Source organism: Alligator mississippiensis, chromosome 1 (genome assembly GCF_030867095.1).
Source record: "Alligator mississippiensis isolate rAllMis1 chromosome 1, rAllMis1, whole genome shotgun sequence".
Lineage (NCBI taxonomy): Eukaryota > Metazoa > Chordata > Crocodylia > Alligatoridae > Alligator > Alligator mississippiensis.
The window spans coordinates 440,957,983-440,982,264 of record NC_081824.1 but is presented as its reverse complement, the minus strand read 5'-3'; the positions used below and the strand labels follow the sequence as shown (position 1 = coordinate 440,982,264).

The 24,282-nt window shown below is 46.6% G+C and overlaps 1 protein-coding gene across 1 annotated transcript in view; it reads left to right on the top strand.

Annotated features, from left to right (window-relative positions):
• Positions 1-24,282, top strand: part of DYNC2H1 (dynein cytoplasmic 2 heavy chain 1) — a 430,672-nt gene that overhangs the window by 142,204 nt on the left and 264,186 nt on the right. The window contains exons 66-68 of the mRNA XM_006271584.4: positions 8,778-8,941; positions 9,964-10,083; positions 22,143-22,277. Coding sequence (XP_006271646.1) covers positions 8,778-8,941; positions 9,964-10,083; positions 22,143-22,277 — 419 coding nt within the window. The remainder of the gene's footprint in view (positions 1-8,777; positions 8,942-9,963; positions 10,084-22,142; positions 22,278-24,282) is intronic.

Genomic DNA, 24,282 nt, shown 5'->3' with positions numbered 1-24,282 from the left:
TAATTCTGGACCCGGTGAAGTATGCGAGCATGCTGTCACCATTTATCATGACCTGTTTGCGACTGAGCCGTCCTGCCCCGAGGCCACGTGGAAACTCCACGAGGGCCTACCGCATCTCTGTGCCCTGGAGGCCAGTGAGCTTGAGCGGGAATTGTCTCTGGAGGAGCTGGCAGTTGCCGCAGCTGGCTTCGCCTCCGGCAAAGCCCCAGGCCTCAATGGGTTACCTGCCGAGTTCTGCAAGACCTTCTGACCTCTCCTCAGCCCCTGCCTCTTGCACATTTTCCAGGACAGCCTTGCTGACAAGGTCCTGCCGATCAGCTGACACCAAGCGGTACTCATGCTGCTGCCCAAGAAGGGAGACCTGGACTGCATTAAGAACTGGTGGCCAGTCTCCCTGCTGTGTGTGGAGTACAAAATTCTGGCCAGAGCACTGGCAACCCACACTGTCATGGCCTCCATCACTGGGCCTGAGCAGAGCTACTGTGTGCTGGGCAGTATCATCCAAGACAACCTGTTCGTGCTGCGTGACTTACTTGCAGTCAGTGAACTTTTCGGCCTAGACATCGGCTTCATCTCTCTGGACCAGGAGAAGGCCTTTGTTTGGGCTACGCCTACCTCTTCCAGACCCTGGAGGCCTTTGGTTTCGAGCCCCTCTTCACCGGGGCCCTCTGGGTCTTGTATCAAGACATCTCCAGCCTGCTCAAGATGAATGGCATGCTCTGCGCCCCACTTCCCATGCACAGAGGCATCCATCAGGGCTGCCTCTTGTTGGGAATGCTCTATGCCCTGGCTATCGAGCTGTTTCTGCACGTGCTGCAGCACTGCCTGAGTGGTATGGCCTTGCCATCGGCCATGGGTCCTTCCATTGGCCCTCCGCTCCAGCTGTCGGTGTATGCAGACAACATGACTATTTTCCTTAACACCCAGGAAGACATGTGGGCCCTGACAGACTGCCAGCGAGCCTATGAACGCACCTCCTTGGCCCATATTAACTAGGCCAAGAGTGATACCCTGCTGCTTGGCGTGTGGATAAGCGCAAGCCCCTGGACTTGCCAGGCGACCTCACCTGGCGCTGCAAGGGCCTCAAGGTCCTGAGCGTGTTCCTAGGGCCACCGACCTTCATGGCGTGCAACTGGGAGAGCCTTGAGGAAGGGGTAGAGGCCTGCCTACAACAGTGGATTTGGCGCCTACCCAGCCTGTCCTACCATGGACATGTCCTCATCACAGACAACCTGGTGGGGGCAACCCTGTGGCACCGGTGCACCGTACTTGACCTGCCATTGGACCTACTTAAGAGGCTCCAGTGCCTCCTGGTAGATTTTTTCTGGAATGGGTGGCACTGGCTCCCACAAGATGTCCTTTACCCACCTGGTCCTGCAGGGGACCAGAGCCTTTCAACCTCGCGAGCTAGGTGGCTGCCTTCCACCTGCAAGCTGTTCAGCAACTCCTCCAGAGCGAGGAGCGCCTACCCTGGCAACAACTGGTGTGCTGGTTCCTGCAGAGGGTGAGGGCCCTTGGCTTCAACTGGGAGCTCTTCACACTCCTGAATTGGGTGTTGCTTCCAGCTTTCTACCATGGCATGGTATGAGCCTGGCAGGACACTTTCCAACTCCAGCCCTGGGCCCGGCACCTGTAGTTTCCACAGCTGTTGAGGGAGCCCCTGATGCAGAACCCATCCTTGAGGCATGTGTTGTCCACCAGAGCCATCTCCTTGACCCCACTCGGTCAGCCTGGCTCTCGCCTGAGACCCTGACCACCCAGCTAGGCATCCATTCTGTCTGCAGCGTGGGCCCTCTCCTGCATGACATCCAGGCTGCCCTCCCACCGGAGGCAGCAGCCACTCTGGATGACCATCTCCGGGCATGCCAGGTCCCCTGCGCCGTGAATGCCCTGAACGAGGCTTTTCCCATGCTGCCAGTCACCCTGGCTGTGGCTGGTGAGCTGGCCGGCAGACCTGGCACCCTGCTGACGCTCCCTGTGTCTCCTAACAGTGACGTGGGTTGCCCCTTTGCTTTTCTGTTGCGTAGAAACCTATATGCCTGGGTGGTTCACCTCTGCCATGCCCAGGTGCTGGCAGGCCACTCTGATACACCGTGGTGACGGCGCCTCGGGCCGCCAGATTCCCCACTGGCCCACCTGGCTTGGCACACATTGTATAAGTGGCCAACCGCGAGGAAGATTGGTGACTTCCAATGGCAATTGCTGCACAGCATCCTAGCCACTGGCATGTTTGCATCTTTGGCCCAGCTGCCTTGACGACCTGCCCCTTCTGCCCTGGGGGCATTGAGGAGAAACTCTTTCACGTCTTCCTCAACTGTCCCCGCCTGTGGCTGCTCTTTCTCACCCTTGAGCTGCCACTGTGAGTGCTGGGAAGGAACCTCTTGGATACCACCTACGTGTGCTCCTACCCGTACCGGAAAGCTGAGTGGGGCGCTGTCTGCTTGGCCAACTTTCTACTGGGTCAGACCAAGATGGCTGTCTTCAAGAGCCACCACAACCAGCTTGCCGGGACTGGCTCAGCTGATGCCCTGCAGCTTTTTGGCTACCTGGTGCAGGTGTGCCTCTCACTGGAATTCAAGCATGTTGTGCTCTGGCGGGTGGTGCCCACCTTTGAGGCATGCTGGGCCTTTGAGGGAGCGCTGTGCCATGTGGAGGATGGCCATCTTCAATACGCGCTCTGATGTCATGACTGGTCTGGGCAACTGGGCAGGCTCGGTGTCAGACTGTGACTCCCAGCTCATGCTGCGCCCTAGGCCCTCACGAGACTGCTTTTTGTTTTTTTCTTTGTGCAGGAAGTTGAAGGGTTTGTCACGTGTATGACTGGATAGAGCAGGGTAGGAATCGTTTGTTTATAGAGGGCTTTGGTCTATGCGACCATGTGGCTGATGTCCCGACCGCATAATGGCATATTAGGCACAACATGCAATACAGTGAAGATGTCTGTCACGGTGTGGTGTTAGGAATGTAATGACAATGGTGCTCTTGGTTTGATGGTAATTTGTTTGTCTTTGCTTTGTATATTGGACCTGGACCCCGGAGGGGCCAATTTTTTAGACCCCGAACTCATGAATAAAGTAGTTAAAAAGTCAAAGTCCTTCTGTCCTTCCATCTTTCCATCCTTCCTTCCCTTTCCCTTGGAGGCAGAGGAGGGAGACCAGAGCACTCTGGCATAGTGGAGGGTCTAAATAATATTTCAGACATTCAAATGAATGCATGATAGGTACTCACCACAAGAAGTTTTGCATTTAAGGAGTAACATCTCTGAGGCAGGTTTGCCATTTTATTGCAAGATAAATTGCTTGGTCATCTGCATGATACCATTTATCACACAATTAATGTGTTAATTGCTTGATTAATGTAACTTCTGCCAGGTGCACAAGACTAATTGGTCTCTAAGGATTTTAGGAGACAGTTCTCAGTTGCACTGTGCACAACTTCAGCACAACTGAGTTAGGAAAGGAGGGGATCCTGAGTCAGGTGTGAGAGGTAAACTGGTTCTTAACACAAGTTACTGGGGCCTCAGTGCTGCTTTATTTTATATCAGCTGGTGCAGGGTAGCTCCACTGATTACATGCCATCATCCCAGCTGACTTCCAAATGCCGCCTCGGTGGACTGGATAAATATGAAGTGATAAAGTATTTGTCTTTACACTGTTGCGTATTTAGGACTGACTTTAAAGTTCCTTTTGCATTGCTGGATCATCTCATTGAGTCTTTAATCTGGGCTGTATCTCTTAGTATTATTATTATTTTAAATTCAATGCATTTTTGTTTTTTATTCTTTTGATATATACCTTATTTACCCAGATCTAAGATGACTTGTAATTTAAGACCGTTCCTCAATAATTAGATGCTATACATAAAAAATGTATACATTTTGTTATAAAATTTTCTGTGTGTAGAATCTAATTATTGGAGGGTCATCTTAAATTCATCCCTGTGACTGCTGCAAAAGGGAATTCAGTGGCAGAGAGGGAAGCAGTGGCAGAGAAGCAGGCGGTGGGGAAGTCAAGTGGCCTGATGCCTAGCCCTCACACCCCCTTAGCTTTTCCCCTGCATCACCTGCCCCCCTAACTTGACTCCCTGTGACACCTGTCCCTCTCTGGTGCCTACACCCCTGGTGCCTTCTTCCATCTCTGCTTGCCTCCTCTGCTGCCTGCCTGCCTGCCCCCCTGGTGCCAGTACCCCATCCCTCATTCCTTGGACCCCCCGCTGCTTTTTACTTCCTTCTTCTCACCTGTCACCTACCACTGTTTACCCTTTGTCTTGGCTTTGGCTCTGGCCCCTCTCTGGCCTGGGGCACAGAGTACATTGTTGCTCCAGGCCTCACCCAGCCAGGCAGGAGCCATTGTGGCAGTGGCAGCTCCAGCTTTAGTGGAGCTGCCACCTGTGTGGGCCGGGTCGGGCCCCGGGCCCTTTCGTCGCTCTGCACGCGGGCTGTGGCTGGCAGCCCGGGCAGGCTGGGTCGGAGAGGGCGGGCGCCAAGCTAGAATTAGGCACAGACACATAACGGTTGATTTTAAGATTGTTTACTTACACCGAGATGGTCGCGGTGCAGGCTGAGAACTTGCTTGAGTTGCGGTTACAAACAGAAAACACGAACACACGTGGAGTTTGCTAGGCTCCACGCAGACAGAACTCCGGATGTCCAGGACAAGCGCGCATAAAACTCGTCGATACGTCTTATAGAAGGTTCCATTCAAAGATGGGAAGAGGTGGGCGGTGGATCAGGCCGCCAAACTCCTCTGAGCAACACACAGGGTTTCTATTACCCTGCCGCGCACACCCAGAGTCCCCACGAGATGGATGCGGAGTCTTCTTTGGCTTGGGCGGAAACTGCTCAAGCCTCTTATACGGCTAGCAGGCCAATCGCTAGCTGCCACGTGGGAATAATTTAGCACTAGCCAATTGCGGGGCACGAATTTGCATGCGAAGAGCGGGAACTCCTTTGCACCGTGCATTTCTGTGTTGCAAAGAAAATGCACCCTGCAAAGACCGCTGCAAAGCAGTGGGAACACTCCTTTGCACGCGGGTTCTCTGTGCAGCAGAACTCCGTGCAATGAAACTGTAAACCCACGGGGATAATTCTTAGTGCCGAAGCACACACAAAAAATCAGACCTTTGGGTCATGACATCCCCCCTTGCTGAAGGCACAACAGAATTATACTTCAAACCTATCATCCGGGTTATTCATAGCTCTGTCAACGGTTTGCGAAACTAAACGAGCAAAAACAAAATCAGTCAACAATAAAAGTTGGTCCTCAAGGGATCGAATCAAATAATAAGTGACACACACACATATACATAAAATCACAACAAAAAACTGAACGATCATGACTTCGGTGGGCGTCATGGTGGAATCGTGTGTCAGGCCTTCGTTCCTTTCAGTGACGTTGTCCCTCTCGGGGCCTCTCCACCACGCACTCCGAATCCCTGATCTGTAAAAGAACTCTCTTAAAATGGTTATACTACTATTTATAAAATCACACAGGACCGCACGATAATGCAGTCGATTAAACTTATCATCACTATTAAATACAGATATGTAAACACGATTCTATACTGGACAGCTCTCTCTCTTTTCCGACTCAGCAACTCGACGAAATCGTCGAGGAGTCATCATCGCCTTCTTCTAGATAATGAAAACCTAACTCGTAGGCTAGCTGCCATTGTCCCGCGTCTCCCAAAATCCGAAGCTGTCTCTTATTAAGCCCAGAAGGCTGCAGGAGGAATCCAAAGATGTATCTTTCCTCTTGCGTTCTCTGGCGTAATACTGGACACTCGGATTCGCGGTGTTTTGTGTTCTGAGCCTCAGTCGGGCGTTGACACTCCTGATCACTGGATAGCCTTGGCTCCATGAGGACGCGCAGTCTTGACAACTGATGAAGGAGACTACTCACAGGATGATCGACCAGTGGGTTCAGCACAATCCGCAAAACCATGATGTTTCTTTGCCCGTAAACCTTAAGACAACTATCTATGCTGTCGAGGGTCACAGGAACGGTTCCAGGGTCTTGCAGGTGACGATGAGGCCACGGTCGCATTCGTTGGAGCGGTGTTAGTTCCAACGTGCATTCTCTTGGGTTCCAAGTGCAATACAAAACTCCGGTAATAGCCAGTACAAGCTGTTCTACACCGGTGTGCTCTGGTCGTCCGTCGTGCCATGCGTGGGCCTTCTGTTTGATCACTCCTGCCACAAGCGCTGGAATTGGAATAGGCCAGTGGACGCTAAACGCCACCATGTCGATGTTGGTGACATGTCCCCTACTCCATGAAGCTTGTCTCACCAAGAAGCTTGCTTCTTCCTGGTCTAGGAGGTTGGACCCAAGTTCCACGACTAGACGTCCTAACCACACAGCCAGAGTTTCTTCGGATCGGATCCTGGATTCTCTACACAAATTCTGCAGTTCGGCTCTGGAACGAGCGTAATAGGTGGTAGCATGAACTGCACTCTGTGGACCGATGACTGGGATGCTTGATGCTGCAGGCTGATCAATTTCTTCGCGAGTTGTCGTTGCTGTCGCTGTTTCTGTCGGAGCTGTAGTCATTGTTACAGTGGGGGTTGTTGTTTCAGGTGGGGGGGCGGACGCACTCCTCCGCTTGATTCCCCCTCCCTTCGGCAGAGGGGCGTGGTCGGCGGAACCGACGCTGCGTCGCTGGGCAGAGTCACCGGCCGAACCCTCGCGGGCTCTCCCGAAGCTCCATCCCTCTCTTCTGGCTTCTCCATGCGGTCTTCCCTCTGCTCAGCGCCATCTTGTTGGGGCTTCTTAAGATCCCCTCTCTCAGCTGCTTGTCCGACCGCCTGAATGGCCATACGCAGCTGGGTCTTTAAGCTTAAAGTTTCACTCATCAGATCAGTCATAGTCTGAAAAGTTGCATTTAGTTCTCCCCCCTTGTCACACCGTAGGACCACTCTCTCATTTACGGCGCGGTCCTCCATCTCCGGGTCTTCGCGGAGCTCAGACGGACGATCGCAACCTCTTAGTCCCGGTATTACCATGAAAGGGGAAAGCCATCTGATCGGCATCGGCTCTCCCATCTCCCGGGCACACCGCGAGCAACGGACACACTCCCGGGTGGGGGTCGGGCTTACTGCGCTCGCCGGGTCGACTTCGGCAAGGGTTACACTATCGAGGGGCCTATACAGGACCTGCTCGTCACTCATAATACACCCGAATGCCGCGGGGTGCAGACACACTTCTTTCCCTTCTAGGGCTCCGACTTCGGAAGCTCCTTCTTCTCCCCTTAGCGAAAGGTGTCCACCGACACATCTCCTGCCTGTTCCGCCTGCCTGGTGGTACGCGACGTGCGCCTCCAGTTCTGCGACGCTTGCTACGCTGCGTCTCCCACTTTTCCAAGGGCAGTTCTCAACTAATTCTAACTCTAGCAAGCCCTCTCCTGATCCCATCCTCGTCGCCATGTGCGGGCCGGGTCGGGCCCCGGGCCCTTTCGTCGCTCTGCATGCGGGCTGTGGCTGGCAGCCCGGGCAGGCTGGGTCGGAGAGGGCGGGCGCCGAGCTAGAATTAGCCACAGACACGTAACGGTTGATTTTAAGATTGTTTACTTACACCGAGATGGTCGCGGTGCAGGCTGAGAACTTGCTTGAGTTGCGGTTACAAACAGAAAACACAAACACACGTGGAGGTTGCAAGGCTCCACGCAGACAGAACTCGAACAATCACGTGGAGCTTGCTAGGCTCCACACAGACAGAACTCCGGATGTCCAGGACAAGCGCGCATAAAACTCATCGATATGTCTTATAGAAGGTTCCGTTTGAAGACGGGAAGAGGTGGGCGGTGGATCAGGCCGCCAAACTCCTCTGAGCAACACACAGGGTTTCTAATACCCTGCCGCGCACACCCAGAGTCCCCACGAGATGGTTGCGGAGTCCTCTTTGGCTTGGGCAGAAACTGCTCAAGCCTCTTATACAGCTAGCAGGCCAATCGCTAGCTGCCACGTGGGAATAATTTAGCACTAGCCAATTGCACGGCACGAATTTGCATGCAAAGAGCGGGAACTCCTTTGCACTGTGCACTTCTGTGTTGCAAAGAAAATGCACCCTGCAAAGACCGCTGCAAAGTGGCGGAAACACTCCTTTGCACGCGGGTACTCTGTGCAGCAGAACTCCTCCGTACAATGAAGCTGTAAACCCACGGGGATTAATTCTTAGTGCCGAAGCACACACACAAAATCAGACTTTTGGGTCATGACACCACCATCAGCTCATACAAGGTGTGGGGAGGGTAGGAGGTAGTGAGGAGCAGGTGAAGGGCACAGTGACTATGACTCTGACCTGGATCCCAGGCTGGGGCTAGGGCTGGAGTTGAGCCACAGCAACTTCCTGCCCCCACCTTGTATTTAAGCAGCTTTATTCTACATGCTGAATAGAGTGGGGTGGCGGGGGGGGAACCTCATGTTTTTCACTTGAATAATTAAACCAGAATCCTCAGTCTTTTTGCTATTTAGTACTCATGTACTTGCAGAATGCTACAGGGTTTTTTTATTTCTAATAGGGAAAGGCAGTAGGTAAGGCATAATGGCACCTTAGAAATAAACCGGTTCAGAGAGGCATGAGCTTTCATAAGCAGGAGCCTATTTTGTCAGATGCCGTCAGGGAGAGTTAAGTGCCTAAACGAGATTTTTGTCTTTCCATTTTTTGTGAAAATATTTAATTTTTATAGTTCATATTTTATGTTAAAACAATAAACATAGATACTGGTTCTTAAGCTGTTTCACACTGTAACAGACTTAGTGTACTGTATATTTATTTTAACAGGACCACGATATGCTGTAGAAATAGGGGACAAAATGATTGATTATAATGAAGAATTTCGTCTGTTTCTTTCAACACGAAATCCAAACCCCTTAATTCCACCTGATGCAGCTTCTATTGTTACTGAAATTAACTTTACTACAACGAGAAGTGGTTTAAGAGGACAGGTAGGCATTCAACGTCTGACAATAAAATAATAATAATTACCTTGAACTTGGCCAGATGAATCTGATGCACCCTCACCTTTCAAACACAGACCTTGTCCCATTAACAGAATATGTCTCTAAATGGCCATGGCCTATGAAGGGTATTTGGTTATATTCCAGCACAAACAAATGGACACACAACTTAAACAATGAAATCTTTATTGAAATTAATTTTATAAATCTTGTTTATTTGTTTATTACTCTGGAACCAAATTATAGTTTGGTGGGAATAAGAAAATTCATCCTAATTCTACTGAAGTAATTAATTTTTTTTCCTTTGCTTCAACTGGGTCAGATAAAACTCTAAAATTACTATTTTCCTTCACAGCTGCATTTATGGTACAATTGAATTTTTATCCAATGGTTTTCTGACCCAGTCAATCAGTACTTTTCATACCAAAATATCTTCTTTTGTAGACAAGGATGTCTTTTATGTCTTACTCCCACCAAGGTGTACTGGGTTTTTGATTTAGGGGTGAAAAACAGATATAAGCGAATATTTAGAGAATTAGACATTTAGGGGAAAGCCTTCACCTTAAACTAATTTCACAATGAATACTATTTTCAAACTAACAAAGAGCTAGAATAAAATGAAAGTATTATACTAAGTAAAAATAATAAAAATCAAATGTCAAGCTGCAGTGTGACCTACCTCTGTTTGAGAAAGGAAGATCACTGAGTAGAATTAGCAGGTAAACCAGCTCCCTTTTTAGGTGGAAATGACAAGAGATTTAGCATAAAGTTCTTGGACTATACTTAGTTGCCATTATGTGTCACTGAATGCATTTATTGTAGCCTTTCAGCCTTTAGTAAATGTACATCCACTTAAACACAGCAAAATTAGATTTAAAAAATAAAACAGAGATTCTAGTTGTCAAATGTATGTTAAAATATTGACTAATAAATATTGCTAAAATTGTTGCTTATAGGCTCTTGACGTTAGTATTCTTCACTCTCTCGTGAATATATTACTTGCTTTTTAGCTTTTAGCTTTAACTATCCAGCATGAAAAACCAGATTTGGAAGAACAGAAGACAAAACTACTGCAACATGAAGAGGATAAGAAGATACAGTTAGCTAAACTTGAGGAATCCCTTTTGGAGGTACAATAAATATGTCCTGCACTTGTCAAATTAATAGGGTGGAGTTCATATTGCTATCTGTTTTAATGTAAGATGTTAATTGCTGATAGTAAAAAAAAAAAAAAAAAAAGTTGTTTAAAAATTTATATTCTGGTGAGATAAGATAAAACAAAATTATTAGCCTCATTGAGCTTCTGGAGAGGTGTGTTCAGGATATGTGTAATCTTAGGCCCAAATCCAATTCTCCTTTAGATACCCATTCCCATTCCTGTTGGTGTTTTTGCATGTAAAAGTTGCATTGTATTTAAAAGAGGCAGACAAGGTTCTTCGGGCGAATCTGATATCTTTTATTAGACCAACTTAAGTTGTTGGAAAACATTTTCTTAGCAAGCTTTTGGGTTTAAAAACCCTTTGTCAGGCTGAGGAAGCATCTACAGTTGGTGTGTGCTCTTCGTGGATGGTAAAATGTATAGATAGCAGTGGAATAGGTCTTAAATTATTAAAATGAAACCTCTTTTGGTATTCTACTATCAGTTAGTTAGGACAAGGTCCAGAAAGGTGCTGTAGGTGCCAACATCTTAGAGAAAATGCATCTCTGATTCTAGTAGGAAGATTCAAGGAAACGGAACTAGTTGTGTTAGCTCCCCACAAAGTGAAATGTAAGAGTAAGGTTTTTCTGACAGGTGACTTAAGGATGCCCATATATTAATTCACACTCCTCTCTGGAACTTAGGTACCTGGCCAAGACCTGTACATTAAGCTCCTCTATCCATTTGGGATCCAGAGCAGTAGTCTTTTCTATGGCTAGTCATCTAACTGATCAGCAGTAACAGAGGTGGCCATCTTCTGCATAGTAGGGTTATAGTATTAAAACACTCACCTGGGAAGTAGAAGATCTAAAGTATAAACCTTCCTCTCTTGGGGCAGTGCAAGGCCACATCTCCTACTTTTAGGAAAGTGTACTAATTTCCAGGCTTATGAATTAGTTTGGATGGGACACTCTCTGTACCTCCTGTTGAAAGAGGGGAGTTAAGAAGCTAAAATATTAAGTATCAAGAGGTCAAAAGGAGAACAAGCAAGAGGGAACCTGAATTTGTATCCTAGTGATTAAGGGAGTCCTGGGTTAGTTGCTGCTCTCAGCATTGTTCTTGAAGCTTATATTAGACAACTATTTTACTAAAAACAAAAACCAACAAAACCCTCTGGCAGTAGGGACAGGAACTAAGGACTCCCCCTTGCACGGGTGTGACTTTCTTCACTGAGCTAAAGAGTCAGTTCCCCTCTTGCTTGCTTACCCTCTGGTCTCAAGACTCCTGCATTCTTGACTGCCCAGAAGCCTACCTTCAGTAGGAGGGAGGAGGATGACATTATTGACCTGCTTCAGTCATATTGGTTTGTGAGATTTTTAATTCATGCCATGCAACAATTAAATGCTATGGTCCCTTCAGTTGTGGCACTTCCCCCAGTGGTGTTCCTTCATTTTGCTTTGAATAGCTATTGGATAAAATAGATGATACTTGTTGGAGCAGAAGCAAGAGATGGAGCTAAAGCCCAGCCCTTCCAGGTCAGAGCTCATCTCACTGAACCACAATTCCTCTATTGCTATCTTTCTCATACCCATAACTTTCTCTCTGTGCTGCCTAGTAACCCAGCTTCAGCATAAGGGGTGGAAAGTGATTTTTGCTGCAAAGCCCATGATCTAGTCATTAGGTCTCTTTCCTGGGAGGTGGAAAATATCAAACCCCTCTGGGTGAGAGAGCCTAGAACCTGGGTCTCCTATTCCTTGGGCTAGTGCCCTAACTACTAAGCTACTTGGCTAAATGGTGGGAAGGTTGCCCTTCTCATCCATTTTTTTGTGACTTGCATGGAGTTATGTGTTTCTTACTATGGTGGGCAAGATCTAAAGTCTGTACAATTGGCCAAAAGTCTGCTTTCATGTAACTTTTGCCATGTAGATGCTATTTTCCCATCTAAAAATAGGGTTGGATTTGGGCCTATGCTCTTGACATGGCAGCCTGAGAAGATGGCATGTTCAGAAGAGCAGTATTATAATTTTCATTGATTTGATTAGCTCTGACTCCATGATCCACTTGAAGAGGTCACACACTTGAAGTGGAAAGAACAGTTAACTTTCAGGAACTGGATTTTCAGGGTCCTGTGCTGTTGTGGACTTTGAGTTGTGAGGGAACGGGGAGAGTTCAGACACATTATTCCACTGTACTCTTGTATACAGGGAGGTGTAGGGTGCGTGTATGGCTCTGACAGATGCCAGTAGACAAAAAGAATCCATTCTTGTGTATGTGGGAATATGTTCACAGACGGCAGGACCCATGTTGACCTCAATTTTTTGGAGAACCACAGTTACTGTGGGCTAATTAACCATTTTTCATTTTTAGTATAGCTGATTATATAACTTATTCTAAACAAATTGCTTGTCTTTTATAATGTGTGAATAGATTAAACAGTTTCTGTCTAGTTAATATTTTATCATTTTACCATGGGTCATGCTTTCCTTTCCTTTTTCATGTCCTTGTGACAAGGTATTTTGCAGAGCTTGTAGTTTCGTTGGAATCTGACTGGACGCACTGTGAGTGCTTCTCCTATGGCCTCGTGTTATATGTACCCACAGCCTTGGTGTAGTAATATTTACTGGATCTGATACATTTTTATTCTCTCTGTTTTCACCCATAAAGGTTTTGGGACAAATTCTGAGTCCTGTAGGCCCAATGATAAATACTGACTTCACCTGGATTTCCTTTGTGGGAGCAGGGAGTTTGAAATCTGTCCTAAGGACTTTTTATAGCCTTGCTCAATATTTCATAGATTTCATAGACATTAGGGCTGGAAGGGACCTCGGAAGATCATCGAGTCCAGCCCCCCGCCCAAAGGGCAGGATGTCAGCTGGGGTCATAGGATCCCAGCAAGATAAGCATCCAGTTTCATCTTGAAGGTGTTCAATGAAGGCGCTTGAACAACCTCCGGCGGCAGGCTGTTCCAGACCTTGGGGGCTCGGACAGTAAAGAAATTCTTCCTTATGTCCAGCCTGAAACGATCTTGTAGTAGTTTGTGACCATTCGTCCTCGTCATCCCTTGGGGCGCTCTGGTGAACAAACGTTCCCCCAGATACTGGTGGTCAACCCTGATAAACTTGTAGGTGGCCATCAGATCACCCCTGAGCCTGCGCTTTTCCAGGCTAAAGAGCCCCAGGGCTCTCAGCCTGTCATCGTAGGGTCTGCTTCCCTGACCCCTGATCATGCGCGTGGCTCTTCTCTGGACTCTCTCAAGCTTCTCCACATCCTTTTTGAATTGTGGAGCCCAAAACTGGACACAGTACTCCAGCTGCGGCCTCACTAAGGCCGAGTACAGGGGGAGAATGACGTCCCGGGATTTGCTTGAGAAGCATCTATGGATGCAAGCCAGCGTTTTGGTCGCTTTACTAGCCGCAGCATCGCATTGCAGGCTCATGTTCATCTTGTGGTCAATGATGACCCCCAAGTCTCTTTCTTCCATAGTGCTAACCAACATAGCACTGCCGAGCTATGGGCCATTAAAGTCACAGGGAATCTTTCATTTGATTTTAATGGGCATTGGAATGGGCATTTTAGGTTTGATTCTGCACCATTAAGTCAATAAGATCTTTGTTACTGGAATTGGGCTGTACTTGCATTGCCTTTATGCTTTGCTACTGCAATTACATTCCAAAATTCTTCATATTTTGATGTATTATAAGAGCTGATGATAGATTTGAGGAGGGGCTCCTCATTTACTTTTTCGTGAAAATAATTCTGCTAGGAAAATGTTTTAAGGAGAAGGAAGATTGCATTTTACAGTGCAATTTGAAAAAAAAAGATTAAAAATGCTTCTACATAAGGAACAGAACCTATTACTCATTTGTTTTTTTTAAATAGAGTGCCATTGGATGCAGTCAGCCTTTTAAAAAGGCATGGGAAAGGAAAGCGTTGATAAGTTGGCTGTGTCCTTGCAAGCCAGCAGTATTTCTCATTCAGACTTTCTGCAGCAGCAACCACTGACATAATTAATGTAGTTGCAGGCACACTATAAGCCATCTGTTGTAATTTTAGAAGGGCAGGTAAAACCTTAGAGCAAGGGTATCAAACTTGTTTGGAGTTGAGGGCTGACTTTTACTTTCAGTTCAAGACCATGAATAAAAGTTAGCTGGCCAGTGGCATATTTTGCAGTCATGTCTGACTTGAGAGTGCCAGAGCTTGATAGAGTGCCAAACCCTCCTATTGTACATTTACTTACATTTTTATATTTTCTCCCAAGGGCTATTCTTACTCCTCTCCTGCCTGGTTTTGTTCATTTCCTATCTTATTCCCATCGTGTGCCATTCTATGTGAAGCCACTCCATATTCTCAGTCTCCCTTTCCCACTACTGTCCTGGGGGGATTCCCCCATCCCTTGGGGATTTGTTTTTCTTTTCTATTTTCTGTTTTCCTCACATTCCTTCTTCACCCTCAGGAGTTATTCCACTTTTCATCTTGGTGTACAAAGCTTTATGAGCAAGATCCATTTGTTTGTTGCCATGAGCAAGTATTCTGTGTATCGTGGTTCTATTATCACATTCATCCATAGCTAATGACCCCCAACCATGATAGCTGTAATATTATAATCTCTCAGTAGCTTCCAACATTAGTGAGTACTGTAAATTTTGTCTAATAAAAGTAAATCACATGCACATGTTCTGAATATTAGAGAAGGACAAGATCTGCAGATAAGCCAGAGCTAAGGGATTCCCATGAGTCCCATTATGCTCTTCTGGATTGCTTCACACAGAGTAACCACACATCTTGCAGGGAAGAGGTCACATGGAAAAATCCCCGTTTTGATCCATACTCTCTGGGGTTCCCCTTTTGCGTCTGAGCTCTGCTGCAGTCTTCATGGGGGATCCTGCCCCTTCCCCAGCCAAGTTTAGACTGCACCTTCAGCCTGATCCCTGGCCCTTTTGGACAGCCTGGCCTCTTCTTTGGTCAGAGCATAGGGGTTGCTCATTAGTCCCAGCCCTGTCAGCTGCCTGCCCTTTAGCTGCTACCTGCACAGCATGTAGTCACTCCCCAGGACAGAGTTACTGGCTGTTGCCCCAGGCCACAAGGACCCTTCTCTTAAAGGGTCCTTGCCGATTCTGCTGGCTTCATAGTCCTCTCCCAGTAACAGGGCAAGGGTTCCCTGTTACATTATATGTTTCCTCTTGCTCCATTATCTGAGCATTTCATAAGAGCTTTGTGATATAGGGAATTACTGTTGCTTTTACTGCTCATGTACCTCCCAAATTGGATGTACTGTAGTGAAGAGGCTGAAGCAGCTACTATGAAAACCTCAGTTTCAAGTGTGTATATTTCCAGGTTTGGAGTATGTGAATGGAAGCAGGTGTGGGGAGCATGTTTGAGCATGTCCTAGTTGGGGCAGGCTACCCCCATAGTGTAGACCTGCCATAAGTAACTTGCTTAAGGTTACACAGGAAGTCTCTGGCAGAACAGGGGGTTGAACTTGTATCTCTTAAGTCCCATCCTAGCAACATAAACATTGGGCCAGTGGTTCTCAACAGTTTTTAGACTGAAGACACCCCTCAAAAATGCCAGCCCTTAGCTTTCTATCATTTTTTGCATATAGAAACACAATAAATTAATTCTTTTATTGTAAAAAAAAAAACAAAAAAAAAACTCAGAAAGATCACAGTAGGTCAGAATATTTTTGACACTGTAGATTCCTGTTTGAAATCTCTAGTTTTATATTGTGAATCATGTGTAGGCTTTTGCAGGAGCATAGGTACACCCAATCAAAATCCCCAGCTTTGGGTATGATCAACATTCAGTGTTTCTGAGGAAGGCAAACCCTTCCACCCCTGACAGATACAGCAGCAGGAGGGGAAAGATATTCCTTCCCAGCCCCATGTAGCAACCAGCAAAGCCTAGAAGCATAGCATGTACTCACAGCATAGTAAAGGTACAGTTACGCTTAGCTCATCCCTGACCAATGCTCATCCCTGACCAATACTTATCCAGTCTCTTCTTGAACACTTCCAGTGATGGAGATTCAACAGCTTCCCCAGGTAGCCCATTCCCTTGCCTCACTGTTCTAATAGTGTGTGCCCGCCTCTGCTCCAGGAGGTGCTCCCGGGCAACTCTTGCGTGGGTGGCTAACCGGGCCTGCCCTGCTCTCGCTGGGGAGTCCCTGGAACTCGCCGACTGCGGTCGTGGCTGGGCCCGCAGCAGGGGGTTCCCCCTCACTGCGGCCTCCACCGCCGAAGCGCCCCTGGGCGGGCTCACACGGGGCTCCGACCTCCCCTACACCCCGGCCAACGCCACCTTTGGTTGTGGACCTTCCATCCCTCTTCCCCCCGAGCGAGGACTGGGCGTCGAGGGCCCTGTCCGCCCCTTGCGGCTCTCTTCCCCGACACCCTGCCGGGGTCTCTGCCTGGTCTTCCCTGGTTCCCTCACCGGGGTTCCCGCCGGCTCCAATCCGGTTCCTTCACCGGAGCTTCTGCCAGCTCCAATCCGGTTCCTTCACCGGAGCTTCCGCCGGCTCCAATCCGGTTCCCTCACCGGGGTCTCCTGCCGGCTCCCTGGAGCCTCTGCCAGCTCGTCCCCAGTTACCTCACCGGTGGTTCCAGCTGGCCCTCTCTCTGGGCTCCTCCTCGGGGCTTCTGCCGGCTCCCTCGTCAGTTTTGCCGCTCTTCTCCGGCGGCGCGGCTCTCCCTGCCTCTGTTGCTCCTGGCGCGGTTGCAGCCTGTTCGGCCCACGGCCAAAGCCTCTTGCGGGGGCCCGGTTCCACTCCCGGGCTTCCTCCCGGGCTCCGCGTCCTCCCTCCGCGCGCTGCCTCTCTCCTCGGGGCCGCCTTTTATTTCTCCTGAGCGGCGCCTCTCGCTGACGTTGCTCCACCTCAGCCGTATGAAAGCGCGGCTAATGAGCCGCGCGGGTGGTTCCCTGGCCTGCACGCCGCCGCTGCTCCCCTCTCCTGTGGAGCATACGTAAGTGTTTCCCCTGGCCCTGGGCCGGGGACTCCCTCTAGTCCCGTTGTCCCTAGGACATAGTGAAGATGTTTTTCCTGCAACTTCAAGCCATTGGTCCATGTCTTGATCTCTGCAGTAAAAGAGAAAAGGTGTTTCCCCTCTTTTTTTATGGCAGCCCTTCAGACATTTGAAGACTGCTGTCATATTCCCTTTTAATCCCCTTCCTGCAAGCTGAACATGTCTATTTCTTCCAACCTCTCCTTGTATGGCTAGCCTTCCAAGACTTTTGGCTTTTTTGTCACCCACCTCTGGACCATCTCTAATTTTTCCATGTCCTCTTTAAAATGTGGAGCTCAAAACAGCACACAGTCTTAAACATGTAAAGAGGTACTATTATCTCGTATGTCTTGCATCTGTTGGCTGAATGAATACAACTTGAAACTCCATTCACCTTTTGTGCAGCTGTGTCACGCTATAGATTCATATTCAGTCTGTGCCAAAACTCCCTGACCTTAGTGCTGTCATCCAGCCAATTGATATCCATTTTGTATTTGAGATTTTGCTTATTCCTTCTGAGTTGTAGCACCTTGACTTTGTCAGCATTGATCTTCATCCTGTTGGCTTCAGTCCCTCTGAATTGCACTCCTGTCCTCAAGTGTGTTTGCAGTTCTTCCCAATTTTGTCATCTGCAAATTTGCTCAAGACACTCTCGATTCCAGCATTCAGTATGGTAATAGATATGGGCTAGGGACAGACATTACACATAAATTGGTATAAGTGATCAGAAACTGGTTTAAACCTGTAACAGAACAGATATTCAGTGCACATAAACCAGCTGGAAAATGTCTGAAACTGGGTTGAGATACTATGTTCAACTAGGTTTATCAGACATAACTGATTTGGGTCAAACTGGTTTATGCAATGTCTGTCCCAGACCCCTTGATGGTTTATGATAAGTCAGACTCCCCCAGCTTCCTGGCATGCTCCCTGGGGTGGGCGGGGCTCTCTGCTCCACAAAAGGGCCGGCCCCTCCTCTCTGCTCCCCGGTTGCCGATCCCTCAGGAATTGTAGGCTGCCCACTCCCTTTTCCCTCACCACTCCCTGCTAAGCAGGAATTGCCCCCTCTCCTCTGCCTTGTGGAGAGGTGTCTGTGTCTTAGCTAGCAGGCCACATGCTGGCTACAGTCCTTGCTGAATCAACAGGTAGAATCAATAGGCAGAATCAACAGGTAGCTGGTAATGTCCCTCTGCTGTTTTCTTAATGGAGTGATAAACACTGAGTTAGGGGTGATGAACACTTATCAATTCACTGCTGGGCTGGTCAGAGCATCCTGCCAGAGTCTGGCTATGCCCCCCTCAGCTCAGTTCTATTCAAGGGAAGTGTGTGTATGTGTTGGGGGGGGGGGGAGTTCTGTAGCACCCCCTGGCTTCTAGCCTGAGTCACTGCAGGCATGTGCCTGCATTTCTGGGTGTCGGTGCAGTTACAAAGTGATTTAGCCTAGCCATGTTAGACTAATCTGCAAAAATTTAATCAATTCAGTCTCAGGCTTTTCAAATGTCTAGCCATGGTGACCAGGACTGTGGGACTACACTTGAAAACTCTTGCCATTCTAACATGGATCCATTTGTAACTTGTTTTGTGGCTATGGAACCAATTGTCTATCGTCTTGTAGTAGTTCTGTTTAGCTCACATTTCTCCCATTTGTTTCTGTGAGGGTCACGTGGGACTTTGTCAAAAGCTTTACTGAAGTCCAGAGGCAGACAAGGTTCTTTGGACAGATGTGATATCTTTTATTAGACCAATTAAATAGTTGGAAAATTGTTCTTTCAAGCTTTTGGGCACAAACATATTTCTTCAGGCATAAAGAGAGTCTGGTGGAGTTTTGTGTACTCTCCTGGGTAGAATAGAAGCCAGTATGCAAAATGCAGGTCTGTGAAAATGCATATGCATGTCAGTGAGGAGCAGAGGAAATGGGAGGCAATATGTGAGACAGGTAGGTGGGTATGGGGGAAGGAGGAATGTAAAACTGGTGTTGGAATGTAGCTGGTGAAATGCAGACAGGTTACCTGGGATTGCTGAAGTCCAGATACACTACATCTATTTCACGTCCTTCTTCTACCCAACTAATTTTCTTGTTAAAAAAGCAGATTAAATTTGGCATGATTTGTTCACAGTAAATCCATGCTTGCTGCTTGTGATTAGCCTTTTTTTTACTCCGAACGCTTGCAAATAGATTTCCTTATGATATGCTATAGTAACATAACACATGTTGAGGTGAGGCTAACTGAATAGTGTCAAGCATGGTCTTCCTTTTTGACTGTTATTTTTTTTGGTTTTTTTTTTTAGAGAGAGACACTATATTGGTCCTTTTTCAGTCTTCAGGTACCTTGTCTATCTCCCATGGCTTTGTAAATATTGTTGTCAAGGGTTCTGAGATCTCCTCCATCAGTTCCTTCAATGCCATGGAATGAAGTTAATCAGGCCCTGCTGACCTGAAATCATTTAGACCCATCAAAAGTTCTTTGACTTTCTTTTGTTATCTCATCCCTCAGGTTGTCCCCTTCCTAATCCAAATAATCCATACTAGCTGTCTGGCTGCATCTTAATTTTTCGTGACGACTGAGGCAAAGTAGCTGTTGAGTAGCTCTGCCTTTGCATCTTCTGTTAAGACTTCTCCTTGTCTATTTAACAATGGGCCCACAGCTTCCTCAGTCTTTCTTTTCTTGCCAACATAAAAGATTAAGAAAAAAGATCATTAAGGAAGCAGGATTTGAGATTCAGGATTCAAGACTGAAGTATGCTATTCTGGGTCTGCTTAAGGCCATCAGTGTCATAGCCTTCTTAGAAAAAGAAATGGTGAATCTTTTAGAGGGGCAGCTTTTTTTCACAAATAACACATTGAGGAATTTCAAGACTGTCTTGTAGTGCCTTGCTTGATACTATTTGCTTTGCCAATCACTATGCCATGTTTTAAATCATTTTATAATTTTATCTAATCGCCAGGAATTCTTACTTCCAAGGAAGACGTCCCTTTATATTAGGAATAGAGTGCAATTTTTGGCTGGGTGAGTGAGTCACTTTTTTGCCAAGAGATCTTAGACAGAAGATAGCCATTCAAAGTAGATTATAAAAAGTTTAAGGAAAATGTAGCCTTTCACCTACATAAAGAGAAACGTGTGTAAACCCCCAAACAAATTGTTGCTGCTGCTTCCCATACTACTTCTAGACCTATCAGAGGAAGGATTTTTTTCTTATTGAAACTTCTAGACCACAAATCCTAAAAAGGTCAAGGAGAACTCTGAAATTACTTAGGATCAATTTCTGGTAATATACCCCATTAGGCAGCAATATCCACATTCTCAAGGGTCTTGAGGCACAGTCAGCATCAGATAAGTGGTAGCATTATGACAAATTCTGAGATGTCATTGACAACAGCCTGGGCAAAAAGAGCATTGGACTTAGCAGAAGTGAGCAAGTTTGTGGTTCTCAGTGTTAATTTCATCAAGGGTTATGAAGTCAGTTTTTGATCCTTTGGGTTTATTTGTTTCTTTCCAGACTGTAACTGTCTTCCACAAGTCTGTTCCTTACTGCGTGGTAATTATGACCAGTAGATGGACTGAGGAAAACATTACTTCTGGAAAGAAATCATTTAGTAATTATTTTTCTAGAGACTGGTGCTAAAGTCAAACATTCTGTGTTTCATACTAGATTAATCTGAAAGGAAGGTACTTGCCCAGGAAAATTCAGAAAATTCCAAAACACTCACAGGGGCTCTAAAGGGAAGCTGTCACTGTAAATTGAAATACTCTTATTTGTGTATAAGTAATACCTGCAAGCAGGAGTGAAAAACAGTAAATGATATAGAGTAATGACACTAGAGTTTCTTTAGCTAGGGAATTATATTCTGTGTGACTAGGTATAAGCTTCCAAGGAATCTTCCAGACTATAAAAGAATGACAAGTGCAGATTAAAATGATGAAAGGAAGGCGAGTAATCTAGAAAGATCTCCTGGACATTGAGGCTTTTTGAAAGGAATACATAAACGTCTTACATCTTGTGTAGATGCACCCAGTGTGCTCTTGTTGCAAAACTGGGGTTATATTAACAGGAGGGTCACTTGCAAATCAATGGAAGTGATTCTTTTGCTTTATATGCCATTGATGAGGTCTCACCTCGACTACTGTGTCCAGTTTTGGGCCTCACATTTCAAGAAGGATGTGGATAGCTTGGAATGAGTCCAGCGCAGAGCAGCAGAAGTTATTAGGGGCTTGGGAGGCAAAATTTATGAAGAAGGCTGAAATAACTAGGGTTATTTAGTCTAGAGAAGAGAAGGCTAAGCGGGGATTTGATAACAGTCTTTAAATATCTGTAGGAGCGTTATGGAGAGGATAGAGATGAGCTTTTCTCTGTGGCAATAGGGGACAAGACTAAGAGCAATAGCCTCAGGCTGCACCAGGGAAAATTTAAGTTGGGTATTAGGAAGAACTTTCTATGAGGGTAATCAAGTATTGGAACAAGCTACCTAGATAAGTGATTCCAAAAAGGTGTTACAGCACAATAGTGTGCTGTGAGAACGACAGAAATATGCTGCCAAAAAATGGGCTGGATGGGGCCTTGGCTGTCCCAGCTCCACACACCTGGATTGGGCCCCAGCTGAACCTGTTCCACACAGAGACAACTGGACTCCAGCTAAGCTGGCTCCATATAACTGGATTGGGCTCTGTCTTCACTGGCTTGGGACTTGTTTTGGCCAATACTTTGTGCAGGATTGGACCCGCAGACTGGACCTGGCCTGTGGATCACTGAGTGAAGTGTGCTGCCAATTTGAATTTGGAAAAAGGTGTGCCCACCTATCATAAATTTGGGAAATGCTAACCTAGAGACACTGTGTAATCTACATTTTTGGAAGTTTTCAAGGGTGATATAGACAGACACTTGGCTGGGATGGCTTAGTCTGGAATGATCCTGCCTTCAGCAAGGGACTGGACTGGGTGATCTTATGAGGTCCCTTCCAGCCTTATTTTCCAATCAACCTATACACACAATGTAGTTTCTTTAAATGTAAATTTATGGCTTAATTTATGCTGAAAACATTTTTTTTTTTTTTCAGACTCTTGCAACATCACAAGGCAATATACTTGAAAATAAGGATCTAATTGAATCTTTGAATCAGACTAAAGCAAGTAGTGCACTCATCCAAGAGTCACTTTCTGAGTCTCACAGACTTCAGAGCTTCCTTGATCAGGTAACTATGTTTTCCTAAAGCAGTTTTATTTTGTTTTCCGTTTAAGAAATGACATTATTGCTCTTGTGTACTGTATTTTGTTGATTCCATGGACCAGTCTTTTAATAGGTAGGGATCTTACATAAATTGATTTCCATGTCATTTGATTTTATTTTTTGAACAATTATACTTGCTATTTTGTTAAAGGTCTTGAGTTAAAATGAAAGCACTCATGTCTAAAGATCTATAAAGTTATATAAAAGTGACACCAGGAATGAGCAGCATCAGGAATTGGCAAACCCACTGGAGTTTGAGTGGGGTTTAGAACCAGCTACCTTTCTTCATTGTAAGCTTGGTGAGCACAAGTAAACTAAGGAGGAAGAATGAGGGTTGTGTCACATGTTCAACTTCTAAGTGCAATTAAAACGCAAGCCAATGCACGTTTAAGCAGTTTAGCACTTGTTAAATGCCCTCAAGACATTGCAGGGCTGTTCCCTTTCAAGCAAGGATTATCTCCTAATGTACTCATGTTAATACATCATAACATTCAAATGATTTGCAACTGTTGCTAGTGAATGTGTGACAGGGCCCTGAATTTCTAGGAAAGGAAGAAGCAGCAGAAGAAGAAGGAGGAGATAAAGATAGAGAAAAGAATCACCAAGATAGACTGAGGAAGTTGTACTTCCAAATCCACTGCCAGTGCTTGCTTTTCCTCTGTCTGTAGCTGTGTGGGTTCTGTCCAGGGGGAAAGGCGGATGCTGACCTTCAATGTTCCCACTCAGGTCCTGGTCTAGCTTTCCAGGGACTGAGAACTACATGTCAGTCAGGTAGGGGAATGCTTACAGTGTGAGGTGCTTCCAGGTGGATTCTCTCAGGAACTAGGTAAGAGTTACAGAAGGAGGTGTCTAGGCTCAGAAGCATCTGTGAGCATGAGGGCTTCATTGACTTGATGCACAAAGAGACTTGTAGAATCATGGAAGAGGGACAGCCAGAGAAGGCATTTGAGGAAATGATATACTGAGAAAGGTTGAAGCTGGCAGCTTGTCACCTTTGGAAGCAGACAGCACACCTCCTCTGAACTTGCAGCTGTCCAGCTGGAGGACAGGTATGAATCCCTGACATTGGAAGAGAAGGAGCCTGTTCCCTTCTTGTGTGAGGCCAATCTATACTCCCCAACAGGTGAGATGATAAGGACTACTGCCACCAAGAGGAAGAGATGGGTGTTGGTGCTGGTAACTTTCAGTTGTGGGGGGCAGGGGGGAGTAGAGGCATCCATCTGCTGGCCTGACCTGTTTGCTTAGGAGGTTTGCTGCATGCCATGAGCCCACATCTGTGGTGTTATAGAAAGGTTGCTGAGGCTCATCTGGTCCTATGACTACTACTCCATACTGCTTATACTATTCCATACTAAAACCAAGAGTCAATCTCACTTCCATCCTTGGAAAGGTCTTTGAAAAGATTATGAAGGATCATATTTGTGGGAGACCAATGGGAAAAATAATGCATCAGGGAAACCAGCATGGATTTGTAGCAGGTAGATCATGCCTGACCAATCTGGTTTTGTTTTATGACAGGGTCACAAAATGCTTAGATGCAGGAGCAGAGGTGGATGTTGTTTTCTTGGATTTTAGCAAGGCCTTCGATATGGTATCTCATCCCATTCTCATAAATAAATTAAGAGGCTGTGACATAGATGTTTACATGGTTCAGTGGGTGGCAAATTGGCTTAGCGGTTGCACCCAGAGAGTGGTAGTACATGGGTTGGTATCAACCTGGAATGATGTGGGTAGTGCGGTCCCTCAGGGTTCATTCCTTGGACCTGTACTCTTCAATATCTTCTTCAGTGATTTGGATGTGGGTGTGAAGTCTACTCTGTCCACGTTTTTGGACTGTACTAAATTGTGGAGTGAAGTGCACACTCCAGAGGGTAGGGAACGATTGCAGGCAGACCTGGACAGGTTAGAAAAGTGGGCAGTACACAATAGGATGTAGTACCACAAGTACAAGTACAGAGTGCTGCATCTAG